General features: G+C 38.5%; 1 protein-coding gene across 8 annotated transcripts in view; it reads left to right on the top strand.

Moving 5' to 3' along the window:
* Inpp4b (inositol polyphosphate-4-phosphatase type II B) overlaps nucleotides 1-13,785 on the top strand; it is a 359,360-nt gene that overhangs the window by 248,654 nt on the left and 96,921 nt on the right. For all 8 annotated transcript variants that reach the window (XM_059262652.1, XM_059262647.1, XM_059262649.1 and 5 more), the window contains one exon: nucleotides 2,938-3,103. In XM_059262652.1, coding sequence (XP_059118635.1) covers nucleotides 2,938-3,103 — 166 coding nt within the window. The remainder of the gene's footprint in view (nucleotides 1-2,937; nucleotides 3,104-13,785) is intronic.

Genomic DNA, 13,785 nt, shown 5'->3' with positions numbered 1-13,785 from the left:
AAAGGAGGCGACAGTGATGAGCAGAGCACAGTTTCCCCACCTTTGGGGAGCCGAGTTCCCCTTCCACAGGTGAAGAGTGGAATGCTCTGCTCAGGGTTTGCAGCTGTTGTGATAAAAGTTTGATTGTCCACTCATTGCATGTAAGGATTGCATAAGAGACTGTCCATTTCTCACTCTCAGGAAATGTCCTCTGACCATGAATAACTGCATGTATGCCTTCTATCTGTCACAATTACTGTGTTCCTGAGGGCCTTGGTCAGTGAACAAGCTTCACTGTGCTCCTCAGGCCAAAAACAGTGCCTTTGCTTACCCCTGAAGTCATGTTCTCTACCAGTGGAATCTTGTAGTCTTGGGATACACAAATGGAGAACCCCATAGGGATGTGGATATCAAATCCCCTTCTAAATATCTTTGTGTTCTGGCTCTTCAGAGACAGAATTAAGAGCAAAATAAGTCATCTCTGGTATTCCTTCACATAAGAAAGGCAGCTAAGAGCCAATAGGATCAAAACATAAGCTTCCTTCAAAATGGGCAGCAGAAAGAGAACTGAAAATTTGTCTTCCATGCAAAGCTAATGTGAAAATGGAGGAGAATCTATTTCTTGTTTGCTTCTCAGCAATAGTTTATTCCCAGGATCAGCTAGAGAATTGCTTCACTCCTTAATGTTATCACTTTGCAGATAAAGTGGGTAGCAGTGGTTAAGATGTATTGAATAGAGGTCATAGGTCATTTAGTAAGTCTCTGTGTTTGGATAGATTCCCCCCAGATCCAAAGCTGACAGGAGCCTGACCTTCCTTCCAGCTTCTTCCTTTGCCCAGTATTTTCTGCATTCTTGAGCTCCCTCCCAGCTAAGGGGCACCTGTGCCTCATTTCCCCAGGCAGCACACAGAGGATGATGTAATCCGCAGATGTGATTAGTGTCTTAATTTCCCTGAGAGGGGAAGTCCTTGCTGCGCTTTGAAGGAAAGATCTGCCTCTTGTGGAGAGATTGTTATGATTATTTGTGATTAATAGCATACTTCACGAGCAAGATTGCAGGCTGAAAGAAAGCAAGCCTGACACACTGAGGAAAGCCAGGCTGGGCTGGATGTGGGCCTACTAAACTGTAATGATTTCCCCTGAACACTTTCACACAAGGCACAGTGCGCAGACGGCACCATGGTGAAGGAGGTGGAGCAAGAATTATCATCTCAAATTTTAGGTGGCAAGTGAGACCTCAGAAACGAGGTGCTTTGCCCACTGTCCAACATTCATGTGGTGCATAAATCCTCAAGATTACCTTTCTCACTTTGGATGTGCCTCTTAAAAAGAAAATTCTGTTACTTTCTCAGCTAAACAGAGTAACTGTGTACCTAACCCACATGGTTAGATTATTCAACTTAACTTTTACAAGACAACAATCAAATAATCTAAATTCAGCTATGGGTTTTTCTTCATACATTTGCCCTGTTCCAAATCATTGTGTTTACAGAATTAACTTAGATGGAAAATGCACACTTAAGGGACATGTGTAAACCAGTGATGGTGTGTTAGTATTCAGTATTTGCTTTACTTATCTCTACGTTAACAGCATTCCAGGTATCTGATATAGCTCTGTCATAGAGGAGGTAGCCACTGAAACACTCCTATCTTTGTGGAAAACACCACAAATCCACTTGGTTCATAGCTGTATAGAGAGACAGAGTCACCACTTTCGTCAAGTTATGTGTCCAACTTATGTAAGAAGAATACGAAGAAGGGAGACTGGTCTCCTCTAGCAAAGCGACTATGTTTAAAATATTTATTTAAAATGTAGTGCAGTTCTTATGAATCAATAAATTCAAAAAGTGCAAGCTTGTCATAACTGGGGACACCAGTGGTAAAGATGCCCCTTAGGATCATGAGCTGTTTCCCAGGAAACAAAAAATGACCTGAGGTGTGTAGATGCAGTGCATCACACAGAGCGGAGACACAAACGATGTGAGTTGTGTAGCTGCAGTGCATCACATGCATAAAAAGCAGATCTAAGGATCTGGTTGTCAGAAATGTGTTGCCATTGGGGAAGGGCAGATTATCAGTGTGGCGACAGAGTTTTAGTCTATGAACACATTCTGGAAGATGTTGGTGACATGAGGATGAGGGTAACTGCCGGGTGGTGGTGGTGCACGTCTTTAATCCCAGCACTTGGAGAGCAAAGGTAGGTGGTTCTCTGAGTTAGAGGCCAGCATGGTCTACAGAGTGAGTTGCAGCCAGGGCTACACAGAGAAACTCTGCTATATAAATAAATAAATAAATAAATAAATAAATAAATAAATAAATAAATACATACATACATACCGAGGGCACTGCAGTGATACACACCTAAGTCCACAAGTTTTTCTGTTATATGAATGTTGACATAAGAACAGACAATTTCTGATGTGATAGTCTTTCTTTAAAATATTAGAAGCCGGGTGGTGGTGGCGCACGCCTGTAATCCCAGTACTTGGGAGGCAGAGGCAGGTGGATCTCTGTGAGTTCGAGGCCAGCCTGGTCTACAGAGCTAGTCCAGGACAGGCTCCAAAGCTACAGAGAAACCCTGTCTTGAAAAACTAATTAATAAATAAATAAATAAATAAATAAATAAATAAATAAATAAATAATAAAGTATTAGTATTTTTTGTGTGTGAATAAATAAGACATGTATCTAGCAAAATGCCACAGTTTATGCTCAATTATTGGTTAATATTATATAGTACTTTATTGTTTCAAAGATACTATATTAACTAAGGAATTAACAGAATTTAACCTTGACCTTATTGGGAGAAGATAGATTTTGTGTATCACTGAATCTGGTCCAATAGTGAGACTATCGTAGCCTCTCAATGCTCTGATGACGGTACCTCTGGCTGCTTCTCTAAGCTGGTTAATGTGATGATCTGGTAATCAAACCTGTAGTGACACCCATGCTATCTTCAGGATAGGGTGTGGGCCAACGTGGGGAAGAGCCTGAACTGCATTATCGCTACAGTGGACAAACTGATTGAGAGAGACAGTCACAAAGAGGAAGGTACCGGAGGCAGCAGGAGCAATGACGGAGACACGGCTCCTTCCCTAGAGGAGTCCATCGCATCTCACCCAAAGGGTAAGAAGTCACTTTTCACCAATCATTGGCTCAGTAAAGAAAATGAGAAACCGTGGTAAAATGAGATAGAGAGGAGTCAATTAATTGTGCCTTTGATTAAGAGCTCATGACAGACTGTACGGTGTTCTGCCGTGGACTATGGGAGGCTATTTGTCAATTTGCAGTGGGTGTGATTTCAGGGTTGCTTGCCATGTCCTTTTTTTTTTTTTTTTTTTTTTAACTACATAAAGGTTCCTGGAAGTGCATTCTTTATAGCAGTGGTTCTCAAGCTGTGGGGCACAACCCCCAAAGACCATCAGAAAACACAGATATTTACATTATGATTCATAACAATAGCAAAATTACAGTTATAATGTAGCAACAAAAATAATTATATGGTTGGGGATCGCCACAGAACTGTATTTCAGGGTCGCAGCATTAGGAAGTTTGAGAACCACTGCTTTAGAGTGTGCTACTGTCTCACCTACTTTTACAAGTTTCCCAAATGATAGCTGAGAGAGAATCAATCATGTGCTTTTAAATTCTTAGATATTTCAGAACTTGGTATCTCTCACTGTTCCTGAACAGACAACAGAGTGATACAGAACTTTTACATTATTCTGAGGACATCTTGTCAGTTATTCTAAGACTTATAAGAAGATTTGATTCTGTGCATTATTCTGTTATCATATCTGAGTGCTATATTTTCATGCAGGCAGGTATACAAAGACACACATATGCGTATGCATACTCATGGAACTGTATATGTGTATAAACAGAGGATTGTATAGACAGAATCTAAGAGAAAATAATAGAAATTGACAACTAAATAGATAGGAGATGGATGTATTGATAAGATAGTAGATGGATGTATAGATAGATCATAGATAGATGACAGATGACTGCAAAATGTTCGCCATATTGATACCTTGATTAGCAAGCATAATGAAAATTTTAACAATACTATGTCACTATCAACTATTGTTGTTGTGAATCCACTAATGTTAACAAGAACAAAACAATATGTATTTATTGACATCAGTAGTTCAGTCATAATTGAACTAGTATTTTGCTGGGAATCTTGTGTTTAGAGGAAATTAAAAGGCATTTCTTTAACACTGACTTCTAAAATCCGTTCTTTATTGTTTTTAAGAAAAGCAATCATAACAAAGTATGGATGGACTTTTATAAAATTAATGTTTTCCCAATTTTTTCTCTTGATGTCCCATTGCTTATATTTCATCATGAGTTTAATATGTATATGCATATATCAGTGATTATATGTATATATAAAATATATCAACAATAATTAATGTGAAGAGAGGCCACCAATTTGAAACAGAGCACAAAGGGGTATATGGGAGGCTTTGGAAAGAAGAAAAGGGAAGAGATAATGATGTAATTATAATCTCAAAAAAATAAGAGAAATAATTTTGAAATTTCATGTTTCCTCACATGATTGATGATAGATTCCTTCCTAAATTCTATTTGGAAATAATAGAATTCTAGAGTTGTCTTCTGTAGATGGCCCGTCTTCCACTTTAGTGCGTCCACACCAGTGAACAGCCAGTGTTCTTCATGCTCACACTGGGTTTTTATCCCTGTCTGTAGAAGTTTTCTTAATAATACTATGCTAATTTTTAAAATTAATGAATCTAGTAAGTCTCAAATTTCACATGAATCAAGATGGAAACTTGTCATAATTGTGTGTTTTAAAAAAAAGTACTGTTCAACTTTCTTCAGTTGGACCTGCATTGGCTAACAAGTATGGGCTAGAGTCAGTTGTGTTCTAGAAAACAGGCTTGGTTAGTAGAACCCAAAGATCACAGTTGGACCTGCATTGGCTAACAACTATGAGCTAGAGTCACTTGTGTTCTAGAAAACAGGCTTGGCTAGTAGAACCCAAGGATCACAGATAGAGACAGAATGCATCAGGCTGTTCCTTGGGGGGTTTTCAGTGCATATTAATTAGAGCAGAAACAAAGGGTATCTGATTTTGTTACCTTTTGAAGCCCCTCAAATAGCCCAGCAATGAAAACAAAGTTCTAAAATATTTGAAATGACACAACTTTTTCACAACTTGTATCTAACCAGAGCAATGCTCCTGGATTAAAGTTACACTTTTCAAAAGTAAAATGGGGCTGGAGAGATGGTTCAATGGTTAAGAGAACTGGCTGCTCTTCCAGAGAACCTGGCTTCAGTTTTCAGTACCCACATGGCAGCTCACAACCGTGATTCTATTTCCAGGGGAGGACACCTTCTTCTGGCCTCCAACAGCACCCAGGCATGTAAACATGCATGAAGGCAAAATGCTTATACATATAAAATTAAAAATAAAAGTTTAAAAGTTACAGTACATTAACAATCTGATCTCCCTCATGAACTATTGTAGTCAAGCTGTGGTATAGTGTGCACTCACTAACCAATTTTTATATTTTTTCTTATTTTCACTTTATTATATAGATATTTCTTTCATTTTATATTATTTTTGTGTTATAAAATTCCCTAGATGTTACAATCTAAAGTATAATGTGAAGTTGTTTAATACAGAATATTATCTCAATAATTTCAAAGTTAAATATTTTGTTAACATTTTACCTTCTGGTCAACAGCACACAGGGAGTATGTTTTAAGTAAGCCATTGATATGAAAAAATAATGTAATTTTCTTATGTAAATGAGTCTTGAAAGTAATTGTGTCTTTTAGAATACTTAAATAAATTTCAAATGATACTGCTTAGCTAGAATAACATTAATTAGTTAAGTCAGTTGATTAATTAAAAATCTCTTTACCTTTCATCAATTTATAGCCTTCCTCATTGATGGAGGCAGATCACTCTTTCAGTTTCTGTCCTGACTTGTGTCACACAAAGCAATATGGGACAAAAACACATAATGCTCTTTGAACTGATAAAAAAAAAACAATCAAGTAAAGTTATCTATTGGGTCCATGCTGTAGTACAAGTTATTATTGATAAGGATATTTGAGACGTGTGCTCATGTTCCCTAATTTATCTACATGTAAGAATTATATGAGCAAAGGCAATACATTACACAATTTGTTTAAAAGCAGTAGATAGGATTGAAAATGCTTTTTATTTCAACTGGTTACAAACATTCTTATGTCTGTAAGCAGACACATCCACACACTCACAAATGTACTTTAAATGAGCTGGAATACACATCATAAATAAAATGTATGTTTTTATGTCTCACATATCAGCATTCTCCCATAAATGTTTCGTGGAAATGAGATTCTAATGATTGTAAACTAATTTAGCAAAATGGAAACTGCTATTTTAGATATTCATTTATTGTACTAATGCTATAATTAACACACAAGAGTCTTTGAATATTTAATTTGTCAATTCCGTGGATATTCTCATTTAAGTTAGACTGCTAAGAGAAGGAATATTTTATGATATTCCCCTGCCTTTTAGGCATTACTTATCCAACTAATCATTTTTATCACCATGGACTCATACATGCTTCTTTATTTTTGTTTTATAATCTAATACCATTACCATTTCTTCTGGGCTCAAATCATTGTGATTTTAGCAACAGAAAGTATTTTTGGTTCCTTGCCACAGCCCTACGTCCAGACAGTCTCCAAGGACTCTAGTCACTTTAATTGGATAACTGCACTTAGATCCAGCACCTGGTTTACAGAAGCATTGTCCTGTAACAATCTGAATCCACTGTGTTTACGCATGTGCTCTCAAGAGCACACCTTTGCCTTTTTTATTCCATGCCACATTTGGTTTTCAAAAGTTATATTTTGCTTAAATGGGAAATTTAGCAGCGTAAAAATGCATTAATCAATACTATCTTCACAAAATAGCTGTTAATAATGAGATCAGTTTCAATAGTCTCATATTATCCATATCTACTAGCTGTAAAGAAAAATGATATGTTTCTATTTCTTACAATGACCTAGTGATTTCCAGCATCTAATGTTTATTGTGTATCTGACATGACAAATACCATCTGACATTTTTACAAAATCGCTGTTAGTGCTTCTTAAAACGTTATGTTTTCATTTATTTATTTATTTATTTATTTATTTATTTATTTATTTATTTATTTATTTATTTGTGTTGTGTGAAGATGTGCCATGGCATGCCATGGAGGAAAAGAGTCAACCTACAGAGTGTTGGCTCCTTCCTTCCACTATGGATCCCGGAGTCAGACTCAGGTCACTGGGCTGTGGCAAGGGCTTGCAATCTCTGAGCCAACACTGCTGACCCTGGGAGTGATCCATTTCTTCATGCTGCACTGCTTCTCTTTGTTTTTATAAATTAAATTCTGCAAATATTTTTAAACTATTGCTGGGGTTTAATTATGTAACATGTTTAGATTGTTCTTTATGTTATGATATATTTTTAAATTTCACAGTGTAAATCAAATTCATGCTGAATTCCATTTTGTTGCCCCCTTCATTTTTCATTCTAGCCTTAATTTATGTGTTTTGCTGATGTGTATGCACAACACTCTTCTGATAGCCTTCCAAGATGCCAGCACACTCATCCTTTTCCTGTGTTCCTCTTCAGTCTGTACACGTTTCTTCCTCTGAGTTGATAGTTTCTTCTCCTAACAATGTATTAGCATGGTAATACTATTTTGCATTTGCGCTGTGTGGGTTTTGGGTGGAATCATCTGCTTCAGAATGGGGGCTTTAAGATAGATCTGTGACTTGCTTTATAGAGTTCTTTCATCATGAATATAAATAGTACTAAAAGAAGCCTCACTTTCTCTACTGTTTAGATTTAAATACTGAAATAGATTTTCCAAATGTCTGTATTTATGTGTGTGTATGTATGTGTATTTGTGTGTATACATGTGTACATGTGTAATATATGTTTATTATGTATGCATGTGTGTACATTTGTGTGTGTATATTGAGTGTATGTATTATGCATGTAAATGTGTGTTATGTATATATGTGTGTATATATTTGTATGTGTTCATATATCTACGTGTGAGTGGCTAATGAACACAGATTGCCCCTTTACTTTCAGTACACGTAAACACAATTATGGACATCTGCTCTCTGTGTAGCACCACATGCCTTCAATTTCATAATAAATTGAGGCTGCAAAGATTAAATCAGTGAATATTAAACTCTTAGATTTTGATGTGAACTTAACGATTATGTAATTAAGCCTCCTGAATTATGTTAAGAGGCTTACCTACATTATCTCTGCCAACTCTAGCCTAGACTGTAATGTACAGCTGTGGTTACAGGAAACATCATTTTGTTTCTAGTGTGGAACAATCTAGACAGTGATCCAAAGATGCTTCCTTTAATTCTGCCTACCGGCTCAGATGTGATTCTTTGCAATAAACACAATTTTACTTTGTTTTTCCCACATTAAGCCAAAATTATATCTGCAAAGAGCCATCATGTCCTGCTTGAACTGGCACTTTTTGAGGGGCATTTTTCAAAGGAAAAGTCTCAAGCCCCCTCCCCCAGGTGCTTTTCTCAAAGCTTGTGCTCATTTGTCTTGGCTTTCCCCAGAATTATGCGGTGACTCAGTGTCCTCTGGTAACTCACTCCAGAGTGATACAGGGGATCACCTCCCTACTCTTAGTTACTGCTGAATTTAATGATAGCTAAACCCATAGTATCCGCTTGAGCAGTCACATTTCATTAGGAGTAATATGGACAGGCATAGGCCTTAGGTGTTTTTTAAGATTTAAACACCATTTAAGCACCATTCTAGGCTCGACATTGTGAAATATCTGTGGCTTTAGGAGCGTAAGATGGCCTATCCTGATGCTGCTGTAGAGATGGATGTCCACCATGACTGCAGTATGAAACACTTTTGAGGGTGCACTCTAATAAATCCTTGTGTTTTCCTCCATCATATCTACTGTCCCACTCAGGCTTATCTTATTCACATTTTATACACATTCCCTTTGTGCTCATAGAGTTCACTGATAAAATGATGGAAATATAGGACTGAGTCCAGGTCCTGAGACACAAGGCCAAAACAACTGTATATTTGAATGTCTTTGTTGAGTCGTGTCCTTTGGGATGTGCATGGCCTTCCTTTCTGTGTCTTTCTCAAGTGCACTGTGGAATGCTCTGGAAAAGGTCAAATATCCCGTGCAACTGGATTTTTTTGTCCTGATATACCAAAGTGTAAGCGTGTTCAGGCCAACAGCCATGTTTCTGTAATAAAATGTGCGTTCATGGAGCCATACAGAGCTGGGATGGCTCAGAGCCTTCATGGTGTCAATCCTGATAAGAATCACATTCCCAGCTCAAAGGTCTGTGCTTACATACATGGTAAAGCACACGTCCAAGACATCCTTTTTCTCTCCCTCCTCATGAAAATCCTGTGGGGGCAGATTTGCCATTGATCCTCATTTCATAGATGGGATTCAACAATTTATCTAAAATCACAAAAGTGGATTACAGTCTGGACAGAGTGATTCCTACTTGGGGAATTAAGTCAAGAAGAATCTGGAGTTCTTAGAATATCCCTTGGAAAAATGAATGCGTAAATTTCAATAGTTCTGTGCCTGTCATACTTTAAGGTGCTGTGTCTGAGTCACTGGACAACATAACTTGCTTACCAAGCCCTCCCCTATTTTACAAGCCCTCATGATTTTGAACCGCCAGGTGTCTAGTTGAAGGGTTCTGACATGCTCTCCTTCCTTACGTTTCATCCTCCATTCTGATATACCATGAACTCGTGTGCTTTGCGCTGCCAGCCCTTGAAAGATGCTGCTGCTTCACTTCACACAGGCCAGCCCTTCACAGCTCTGGTGTGCCTTTCCTCAGGCGCCTTCATGGAGTCAGTGCTCTTGAGTCGTCCCTAAAGAGAACTCAGTGCTCTGGGATTAATGTGCTGTGTTGACGTATGAAAATCCTGATGATGTGAATGGGTTTGTGTCATCAGTGAAGGCCAATGGGATAGTGGAACCTGTGCCAGGCCTTGGAGATCTGACTCATGAGTTCTACCCTGCCCTCTCCCATGGATGCCTTTAGTAGTGTCTGCCCAGCCTCTCCATCATTACCCGGCTGGAGGGACTTCACATGTCCACTTGCCTGAGGGAAATTATCTTTACTGTGGAGTCAGGGTCAGGCTGGGGTCTTTAAGGCTTGGCAGGCACATACCCCCATGCTCAAGGGAGTGTGACATGAGAAAGTAAATTAAAACTACCGACTGCTGTGACAGGGCAGCAGCAGCGCCACCGAGGAAGAAAAGATGACGTTTGTTTACAGCTTTTGAATAAAGCCCCAGGATTTTATTTTCACTGGCTTCTGCCAATTATGTTGCTCCACTTTCTGTAGGGCTTGCAAGCACAAAGGCCTGAAGGCATCATGCAGGATAATAAGAATGAAGCCAGGAGTGAACAGAAACCAGAGCAAACTAGGAGAGAGAATCTTTGCAGAAGTGGCCACCACTCTGACTCTAGCCTGCCAGTTCCACAGTGGGACATGGGCCAGCCAAAAGTTAGCATCTCTTAAGGTTCCTCAAGTAAATCAGGATTCTTTATAATACATCTCAAGGTTTAAAGACTCAAAATTATTAAAACATGTGAAAGCCAAGTGAGGTACGTTCTCAGTCTGAGTAAGACTGGCTCATTGGCAATTCTTTTGAAAACTCCAGGTCTCTGACTGACTATACACACTGTCTTTTTTATTTATTTATTTTTTTCATTTTACTTACCAACCACAGTTCTCCCTCCCTCCCCACCTCAATTGTCCCCTACCCCACCCCCAATCCATTCCTCAGAGATGGTAAGGCCTCCCTTGGCAAGTAAACACAGGCTGGCATGCCAAGTTGAGGCAGGACCAAGCCCCTCCCCACGGCATCAAGGCTGAGCAAGGTGTCCCACTACAGGGAATGGACTCCAAAAAGACATTTCATGCACTCTGGATAAGTCCTGGTCCCACTGCCAGGGGCCCCACAAACAGATCCAGTAACACAACTTTCACACATGTTCAGAGGGCCTAGTTTGGTCCCATGCACATTCCCCAGCTGTCAGTCCAGAGTCCAATATACATTGTCTTAAATGCTACCTCCCCTACTAGACTTGGCTCTGTGAGAAATACACCAAGTGTTATAATTTATTACTGAGTCTTCAGCACATAATGTAATTATTGACAAATAGTGAGTTATTGATATTATGGAATAAAGACGCCATTGCCTTCTCTGCATCTCCCACCCACTAGAAATGCTCAGGCCATTTATGTCTTCAATGTGTGTGCACATTTACAATGTGTGTGCACATTTAAAAACATGGAAAGGAGCTGATCTCCTGAGAACTTGTCCTTTAAACTAGGTAAGTATTTTAGTGACTTTACCATATATAACAAATCTGCCTTGCTATTTTAAACTACAAAAATCAGAAACAATGCTTGGTTTCTTAAAGGGGCTTAATACTATTGAATTCTATGGATTTCTACATATTGAATGAGCACAATCTCATTATAACATAAACATCCTTGGATTTGGCTTTAAAAATTCACTGTTGAATAGCTAAAATGACTTCTATACTATAATTATAACCACTTAATAGATGTATTAAGAATCTAACAGGACCATATCTGTTCTCTATAATGGTAGAATTTCAATAACAATTGAACATAAGTTAAATTTGTAATGACTATTCCTGTCAGAAAAATTGTTATTGTTTTCTTTTAAAATCATACACTATATTAAGATGTAGCATAGCTATATGGGACTTGGAAAATACTTGGCAGGTATACCATGTGTTCTTTACTTGTTTGTGTGGTCTTTGAAAATCATTGAAATTCTTAGAGTCCACTTTCTTTTTTCAGTCGAATGGTGATTATCTAAAAGAAAAAAAATTAAAGGGAGACTTCCATTCTAAAGTTGTATGATGGTAAAAGAGATACAGCATGTTTCTAAAGTCACCCAATGTATTTTATTTGGATAACTCTTCTGTGCCAGGCACTATTTTGGACACGGAAGATGAACCACTGAATAAAGTAGATGGGGCACTTGCCCTTCTCACATATCTGTTTTAGTAGAAAAGATACTAGGAAACAACATGAGAGAAGGGTGGGCATTGTATGGTGCATGGGTGCTGGATGAGGACAAAGGTGTTGGAAAATACAGAGCAAGTCAGAGCATTTTGAATGATACTGTGGGTCCGAGACTGGGATAATGAAATAATCAGTTGACAAAAACTTCATTTCAACGTTACTATTTGAGCAAAGACACAGGAGATAAGGGGGATCAGCGTGGATATCTGGGGGAAGGATTGTTGGATGTAGAAAACAGCTGGTGGGTACATGTGCTTGCCATATCCAGAAAATCTCAAGGCTCCAGTAATAATGAGTGGAATGAGAGGCAAGAGAAAAAATGAAATTCAGAGGTAAGCCCTGGGAAGGATCATCTCTGACTTCTCTACAGAGTCCACTTTTACTCTGAGGAAAATGGGGAGCAGTTGAGAGGCTTAACAGTGATTAACTCAATGCAATCTAGATAGAAACAGAGTTGTGTTACAATTAGAATGTAAGTGGAAAGACTCAAACCTGGTATAGACCAGTAAGAAAGAGGTGAGACATGGCACAGTTCCTGGTATGGAGCAGATAAGACAGTACTGAGGTGCTGTACCTATTTTAAGTCTTATTTAATGTGGTTTTCTCATAGTTTAAACAGAAGCATGCAAACAGGCATCAAAAATAACTAAAAAGTTGTGGCTGGAACAAGTAAAAATTGAATGGTCCATGTATGAGTTATAGAAAATTCTAGATAGGATAAATCTTGTGGAAAGGAGTGTAGGAATTCATCCAGACTGTTAAGTTGGACATACAGCTATCAGCCATGACGTTAGATACAAGAAGCAGGGCTTCCAACAAACAAAAGGTAATTTATTCAAGAGTAAATATCAACAATATGTTGAATTTTCAGAGAATAAGGAAATCATCTATAGATTATTTGGGGGAAACGTTAGTAGTAGTAGGTAAGAAAGAAGTGGAGAGAGCAGCAATGTTTGACTGGAAAATCACTGGTGAATTAGAACTGCACTGTGGCACCGGAAACACAGGGTTAGGTGCACTGAGCAAAGCCGGCTTGAGGTGGGACTGAACTTCGCATGCTGGAAGTCCTTGGTGACAGTGAGTAGATTGATTTCACTTTAGTAGGTAGGGATTAAAGCGCCCTGGAGAGGACAAAGAGGAAATAAATCAAAGGAACTGGACACAGTTGTACATTCATTTAAAAAGGGTGACCAGTAAAGGAAACAGAAACAGGTTAGGAACTGTAGAGGAAGTGAGCTCAACTTAGGGGTAAATAGAAGTATCATGTTTATTTGCTGATGGGAATAAATTAGTAAAAATTGCAGACTCAGAAGGGAGGAAAGAGCCTTGCCAGAATGATGCTCGTAAGTGGGTATTAGTGATGGCATCTAATGTATCCTGAGTGGAGTTGATGATATACATTGGAGAGCTCAGTTCATCTTCAGAAGTAGGAAGAAAATAAGGACACAAAGGACAAATGTCAGTGCATGTAGAGGTACACAGTCACACAGAGAAGTGTGATTATTTCATTCCCATTTTGCAGAAGATCATGAGCAGGAACTCATAACACTCAGAGGAGGAATGCTGTACAACCAATGTGGATGAGATATAGAGTTGAAGTATCCTATCACTGCCATTTCTGATGTCCTGGTCGATCCAAATTCCAGGCTGGGTGGACATTCTCATACTTAGAGATAACC

This window comes from Peromyscus eremicus, chromosome 5, assembly GCF_949786415.1.
Source record: "Peromyscus eremicus chromosome 5, PerEre_H2_v1, whole genome shotgun sequence".
NCBI classification, from domain to species: Eukaryota; Metazoa; Chordata; class Mammalia; order Rodentia; family Cricetidae; genus Peromyscus; species Peromyscus eremicus.
Note: the sequence above shows the minus strand (reverse complement) of the source record. Positions and strands in the feature narration are given on the sequence as shown.